At 38.0% G+C, this 8,136-nt stretch overlaps 1 protein-coding gene across 1 annotated transcript; it reads right to left on the reverse strand.

Moving 5' to 3' along the window:
- Positions 1-662: 662 nt before the first annotated feature.
- figla (folliculogenesis specific bHLH transcription factor) lies at positions 663-8,136 on the reverse strand. Its single transcript, XM_034542011.1, has 6 exons — positions 7,951-8,136; positions 5,520-5,666; positions 5,320-5,409; positions 3,893-4,045; positions 1,702-1,752; positions 663-706 (listed from the first exon to the last, which is right to left on the reverse strand). The coding sequence occupies exons 1-5, from the start codon at positions 8,134-8,136 to the stop codon at positions 1,738-1,740; spliced, it is 591 nt and encodes a 196-aa protein (XP_034397902.1). The 3' UTR covers positions 663-706; positions 1,702-1,737.

The raw sequence follows: 8,136 nt of genomic DNA on the forward strand, positions 1-8,136 counted from the left end.
TGAGACCACAATAAAGATGTGCTCAACCTTTAAAATGCTGTTTAAATATTAATGCATAACATATATTGATTCTACTGACTACTTGTTTTTTTATACATTTTTCTGAACATGCTTATGACTTTTTTACTTTAGTAAACATTTGAAAGCAGACCTGTGGTATTGCTACTTTTACTTAATTAAATAAACCGTACTGCTTCTCCCAATTCTTTAAAAACATATGCTACTCTGGACACATGTCCTAAATTACATGAATTAATACATTTAAAAAAAACACAAGCTACAATGGCTCATTTCAACTCAGGCTTTTTGATAAATATGTACAAATTAACATTATGAGAGCCAGAATGTAACAAAACATGTCTGTCCGCTTACATGCCTTCCTTCAAATGGACAATTCATGAAAGCTGATAATATTAACTTAATATGTATAGCAGTATGATGGTATTCCTGTTACGGTGAAGAGACGATGTTAAATGAGAAGGCATCTATTTGATTTAATAAAAAACAAACCCTTTCAGACAGTCATGTAAAAGAAAACGGAGGCAGTCTTGCTTATTTTATTTAAGGGCCGCCAAGAATACAGTTTGTAAAGCAAAAATAAAAACATTCATATTTACTCAAACAAAATGTAAATTTCAGATGTTAAATTAAATAAGATAAATAAATGTGCATATTCTTCAAGAAAAATCCTTTCTTCAACAGGCCCCTAAAAATAAAACAAAAATTATCTAATATAGCACAGTTGCTTTAACACAATTACTACATTCAGCGACTTGTTGATGGTAATTGATAATCTGAATTGTTGTTTCCCCCAGTGCAGTGATGCAGGTGTTTTTATTTGCCCCCTGACATCCCAAATTCTGGTTACACGAGGAACTCAGCACACTGCTGATCACACTTAAGAGTGAAGTTGGGTGCGACCGATTGAAACATCCAACCAGAAGATGGCACTGTAACTGCTTTTCAAATCTCTGGGAAACATTACTCTAATTTTTTTCTCTGTGCTCCAGTGTTGTTCAAAATAAATAAAAAAAATTAGAAATTCGAAGAGGGTTGATTACTTCTTTGTGTAAGGGTTTGTTGACATCGCAAATTACCAGTCATGTTTATTTCAATACAAGCAGAGGCACAATCAGTCTTAATAACTGAACCCATCAGTCAGTGTGCTGGTTCTGTAAGCACAGGGACAGTGTTGCGATGGCAGCAGGAAGACACTTAACACATACAGTTCGGTTACGAATGTCAGTGAAACGAACATATACTCAAACACTAACTAACATTTTGACTTGTCATAACAGGCCCAGCGCAGGTGTTACCAAAAACATAAACAATGGCTCAAGTGTCCCATTAGGACGTGATAGTGAGACACCATTCAGGACCCTGAAACTGATGCAGCCAAATGGGTCATTCATTTTATTACACATTAATTTCCTAATATGGCAGTCACAAAAAAAAGAGTCAGGTGGTTGTTTTGTACCAATTTCATAAAATTGACAATCATCTGTCAAACCACATTAGGGCAGCATTTGTATACTATTAGACCAATGTAGCCCAATAGTACCATTACTACCACAACAATGAAGAAATAGATGAAAAAAGAGGAAGGCAAAGAAAAAAAGATGACAAAATCTTACCAACTTTTGGTATGATTTTAGCCATCTGGATTTTAACTGACTGGATATGTATACATGAATATCTAACCTGGCAGGTCTCCAATATTGGTCCAAGCCATGTGCTTTAGGGTTGAGGCATCTGTGGAATAAATAAGGTGATAACGTCCGAGTTCTGAATAGTGCATTTTCTTAATGCAATAAGCCGCATGAATAAGCAATACATTTGCCATCAATAAAAACATTTTCAGCAACTTGATCAACTGACCAGGACATAGCTCTTGCGCTACAGGTTCAACTTGTGTTTTTTTGACAGGTTTCCTCATCTGGGCAGCTGTTGCGATAGCACGTCAGGCCAATGGAATAATAGAAAAGTGTCCCTGTCTACATCCAAACCTCTGCACCTTGATTTATACAATCAAATGAGGTACTTGTGAGGAGGCTTTGAATGAGTCTGATCACTGGGCTACACTGAAAACAATCAAATTCTTTGTGTTGATTGCCAGCTGTAATCGTGGTATATTCCTTAAAAGTGTCTGATTGCCTATTGTTTGAAGGGTCTGCATTTATTCCTGTGTACAGTATGAAGGCTGCCTGCATTATGCTCAAAAGGTTACGTCAGTCTACAACTGATGAAGATTTTGTATTTACATGAATTAATTATTTTATAAAAACAATAATTATGAAATACAAGATTATGTTTCTGTTGGAAATGGCTATGTTTGATGGAATCTGCAACCTCGCAGCTAAGCCCCTAAATCTTACACACTATTCTTTAAAAAGGTTTGGTTTTTGGTTGAGCAGCTTATACAAACCTAGTTCCCTTTCTTTACCCTGTTGGTAGTGTAACCCATCACACAGCAGCTTTTAGGCATATTGTTGGTTATTTGCTATCAGACTAAAGCAACAAAGAGTCACACAAAGTCAATGGAAAGCAATGCTTTGTTTCCCTACAGGTGTGGCCGGGACGTAAAGGTTTGCTGTCTCTAAAGCAAAAATAATTTCTTGAACGGCCAATTGGTTATGCTTGAATAAAACAATGTAGTAGAACTTAAGAATATGCTGGCAGCATTAGGTTGGTAGTTTTAAGCACATGGCATTCAAAGTCAGCCCCTCCTCCCCAACTCAATGAGCAGTGGGAGAGAGACGTTAATGAGAAAAAAAACAGTGAATCAGAGAAAGAAAACATTGTTTTCTAATTGATAATGGAGGGTACTTTGGCAAGTGCAAAAATTCACACTCATCTGCACAACCCTGCGGGAGGGTGTTGCATTAATGGCTTTTTAATGAATGCAGAAAAAAGGCATGCTTTCTCGTCGGCTTTGTGTTTGGAGGGCCTAAGCACATAAAGACCTGATTATACAACAACCGGCTCTCATCTAAAGTAATCTAATACTGCCACTTTGTATCATACAGTCACATTATAAAAGGGGGTCTTGTGCCTCAGGTGTGACAAAGCAGCTGTATTTCACAATCTGAAACACCATGTCTTTGACACAGTCTCAAAACATACCGTATGTCAATACCAATTGCTTCAAAACTGTAATATTAGAGGGCTTTTGTACTGCACTGTATTATAGTATCCAAATGTTGCCGTTGTTGTGTACTACTCCTGCAGCATCCTGATCATCTACTCATCCGACTAATAGTTCATATAAATGCCCTTTTTGAAAACAAAAACAGGATACATTAAAACGATTGTATTCTGATGTATTTTTGCATGTTTATATGTCTGTCAATTCATGTATGTAAAAGGACACAATATTAGATTCCATTCAATATACATAACGCCACAGTTTTGTGTTTAAATATATAGGTGAAATAAACTAAGAGATGGTCCCTAGTCAGAAGCGAACCAGGGATTTCAATTCTAGTTTAATTTTTTTATTTTACTATAGAGTACATCAGAAACAATATGGTGTTTTTAACCTGAGGCTATATTTTATGGGTTTATGATTAGGATGGAACCACAGTAACAGAACCTTGAGTTATGTTCTTGTTAACACTGCATCCTCTTCGCAATGGAGACAAGTATGATGTCAACCTCATCAAATGCAGAAGTGTAAACCCAGAGAGAGAAAAAGTAAACATGATAAAAGGTCAAGATGAAGTTCCTCTTTCTTAATTGTGAGTGATTTTTTTCCCCCCTTTAGGCCGACTGTCCATCTTCTTAAATGCTGCACTACAACAGCTCCCTGGCCAGCGTCAGATGTAGCTGGAGTGTAGCCGAAAAACACTAAGCATAAAATTAGGCAGAATGCTAGGAAAGTGAAATGAGTTACCAAAGTCTGATCGGGTGCTACTTGGATGATGAACTGGTAGGGGGGCATCCCACAATGTTGCAACATCAATCGGGTCATATCTCCGTCCTCTGTTCCCGGTTCTGGGGGCATGGAGAATCCATCTTCCATACGCTCCTCTGACATGTTCAGCAACTGTCAGGGGAAAAAAGCATGATAGAGAAAATAGATCAAAATATAACCTTTTACTTTCAGATAATTACTTGCCTTAGACTTGAAGAGTAACTATGACAGTTTAGGATCACTGACCTGCTGCATTGTATGATGAAATGGGATGCGATTGTTACACTGTAAGCAAATATGGGGTAATTATGGGGGGAAAATTATATTTTGTCCTCGATTGTCATGAAAAGCTTTGAGAATGTTGGAGTGTTCCTGCTCAAAAAGGGAGACGAGCCAATGTTAGTTACATAGCAGTTTTAATATAAGCATGAGGGAAATACACCCTGATAACTACATTGTAAAATTTTGTGATGATAATGTGATTGAGGCTTCTTCAGAAGGACACTGTACTATCAAGTGGTGACAATAACCATGTCATTCAAAATGCTGCCTAAACACAGGAAATGGTCCTTGACCCGAAGCAAGTCACTCACCATGAGCCAGTTATCACCAAAAACAAGACAATCAAGGTGTTTTTGTACAAACACATAACTTTCCACATAGACAGCCTTTATATCCTGGAATACACACATTGCAATAGACTGCAGCAGAGACATTACTTCCTCAACAGATTGAGGCTGCATGGAATTAGCAGTCAGAGCATGATGATGTTCTACCAGGCAATCCTAAAGAGCAGCATAAGATATGTAATTACACCAGTCATGAAACAAGCAACAAAAGGATTTTAACATCCTCTCTTTTCTGAATATGAATCCCCAAAGGCTTAATTCTAGTGCAATAGTGTAATGTGCAATGGATAAACAGATACTTCAGCACTTAAAATCGGCTTTTTTATCTCTTTTAATTTTCATTACAATCATTTAGTAGGTGATTTTCTTTTTCCCCAGAGCTGATGCAGTGTTTTCCTTTACAGATAAATGTAGGCAGGTACCCTCACCAGTCTGGATTCAAGGCAGGCCACTCAACAGAGACTGCCCTCCTTGCATCTTCCATCGCAAACTAAAAACACATCTTTTTTGACTATACCTTGAATAGGGAAGGTAGCGCCGTAGTACCACTTTAGCAGCACTTAAATGGCTCTTACTGATAGCACTTTGTAGTTTAACACTTTAGTATCACTTTAATGACTCTTACTGATAGCACTCTGTAGTTGAACTTTATTATAAAGAAATTGTACTTTCTCGATTCTTGTTCTTTGATTTTCTACATATCACCCAATCCTAATTTACATAAACTGAAATGTATCAAACCACTAATGATAACTGCACAGTGAAAAAAAAACTCACATCTTCCACCCTCCATAGGTCATTGCCCAAGCCCTCAGTCTGGCCATAAGTGATTGCATTCTTTAGGAAATCAGTTCCACTGCCATCATCCTGAGAAAAAGAAAATAACAATAATCAACATTTCAAAGTGTCAGGTTTGTCAATGGAAAGAAACCAAGGGCGCTTGTTATTTGATAGAGTCCTGATGATGCAGCACTTACACTGTCTGCGTCTTGCAAAACTGCAACGAGCAATCGAATGTATTCCGTCGCAGCTTTGAGTGTGTCCACTTTGCTGGGCTTCCTGTCTGGTCTCATTAGTGGCACCATGCGTTTCAAGCGGGAGAACATGGTGTTCAAGTTCCTGATCTATACAGAAAAGAGGCTGAACTTTCACATCAACTAGCCAGATTAGATCATCCAACAACATTGGATTTAAACAAAGCAAAACAAGGATGAATAAGAACATCCGTCTAAAGATTGACAAGTGTTTTAGTCAGTGACATTTGTCTTGACTTCATCCTTTATTGCTGATTGTATGAGTTATAACACATGAGCACAACATGCACAAGAAAAATGTCCTCTTGTGTTAGTGTAAATCATAATGTATTGTTTGCAGTTGTATATATGTTATTGAAGGACAGTTGCTCTTCAACAAACATCTCTCCCCCACCTCCCACTCATACCTTTCCTCCACACGCCTCTTCGCTCCACAATATACTTGTTCAACACAAAAGGATATTGATTCCATATGAGAAATAAAGTAGAATATCAAGATCATCTTATAAATAATTTATGTTAAGTCTTCACCACTTTCGGTCTATTGGTTTTAAGACGGGATGCATTACATAGCAAGTAAAATGTGATAAGAATAAGACTGACCACTTAGTGCAGGTACATGGCATGTTTTTAATAGAGAAAATAAATAGGGTTCTGTACATCAACCCGAGCCAGCACAGGTCTTTAAATACTGACTCAGTCAACCTTTGACAGTTGCATTTCAAATCGATGTAACTTAGCCAATTGAATGTTATTAGCTCTTTAAAAAAATCTGTACAAATCACTACTGTCACAATACTTTTATACATCCATACATATAGACGTAACCTCTTCCAGACAGCAAGATAACATGTATTAACAATAAATCATAAACCTTAAATCCATTTATTCAATTCCCCAGTTTACCAGTGTATGTGAAAACATTTGCTTTCTTTTACTTTGTGCCAAACTACATTTTCATTTTAAAAAGGGTCAGGCTTACTGCCAAACAAAGAACTCTTAAAAACAAGGGACTAACCAACCTACCTACCTTATGTAAACCCTAGCTGTTCCCTACCTTATGTTAACCCTAGCTGTTCCCTATCTTATGTTAACCCTAGCTGTTCCCTAGCTTATGTTAACCCTAACTGTTCCCTACCTTATGTTAACCCTAGCTGTTCCCTATCTTATGTTAACCCTAGCTGTTCCCTAGCTTATGTTAACCCTAACAGTTCCCTATCTTATGTTAACCCTAGCTGTTCCCTAGCTTATGTTAACCCATAGCTGTTCCCTATCTTATGTTAATCCTAGCTGTTCCCTATCTTATGTTAACCCTAGCTGTTCCCTAACTTATGTTAACCCTAACAGTTCCCTAGCTTATGTTAACCCTAACTGTTCCCTAGCTTATGTTAACCCATAGCTGTTCCCTAGCTTATGTTAACCCATAGCTGTTCCCTATCTTATGTTAACCCTAGCTGTTCCCTAGCTTATGTTAACCCTAACTGTTCCCTAGCTTATGTTAACCCTAACTGTTCCCTATCTTATATTAACCCTAACTGTTCCCTAGCTTATGTTAACCCTAGCTGTTCCCTAACTTATGTTAACCCTAACAGTTCCCTAGCTTATGTTAACCCTAGCTGTTCCCTAGCTTATGTTAACCCATAGCTGTTCCCTAGCCTATGTTAACCCATAGCTGTTCCCTATCTTATGTTAGCCCTAGCTGTTCCCTAGCTTATGTTAACCCTAACTGTTCCCTAGCTTATGTTAACCCTAACAGTTCCCTAGCTTATGTTAACCCTAACAGTTCCCTAGCTTATGTTAACCCTAACTGTTCCCTAGCTTATGTTAACCCATAGCCGTTCCCTATCTTATGTTAACCATAGCTGTTCCCTAGCGTATGTTAACCCTAACAGTTCCCTAGCTTATGTTAACCCTAACAGTTCCCTAGCTTATGTTAACCCTAACAGTTCCCTAGCTTATGTTAACCCTAGCTGTTCCCTAGCGTATGTTAACCCTAACTGTTCCCTATATTATGTTAACCCTAGCAGTTCCCTAGCTTATGTTAACCCTAGCTGTTCCCTAGCTTATGTTAACCCATAGCGGTTCCCTAGCTTATGTTAACCCTAACTGTTCCCTATCTTATATTAACCCTAACTGTTCCCTATCTTATGTTAACCCATAGCTGTTCCCTATCTTATGTTAACCCTAACTGTTCCCTATCTTATATTAACCCTAACTGTTCCCTAGCTTATGTTAACCCTAACTGTTCCCTAGCTTATGTTAACCCATAGCTGTTCCCTATTATGTTAACCCTAGTTAAAGCTAGGTTAGCTGCCCTCCTGTCAAACACATGACCACACTATCAAACATTAATACAGCATTGTTTAACACTCACTCTCAGTCGTTCTTTGGCGTTGACCAGTTCTCTTTTTTTCACAGTTTGATTGAAGTCCTCGGCCACAAAGTAAACGCCGTCTTTTACCCGTTTGAACTTTTCAATGCTGCTGTGTGCAGGGAGCGCGGACTCGCCCGTTAACCGCTTCAAAATATCGCTCATTAATTCCTCCTCTGGCACCTTCAT

This window comes from Cyclopterus lumpus, chromosome 9, assembly GCF_009769545.1.
Source record: "Cyclopterus lumpus isolate fCycLum1 chromosome 9, fCycLum1.pri, whole genome shotgun sequence".
In the NCBI taxonomy this organism is placed as follows: domain Eukaryota; kingdom Metazoa; phylum Chordata; class Actinopteri; order Perciformes; family Cyclopteridae; genus Cyclopterus; species Cyclopterus lumpus.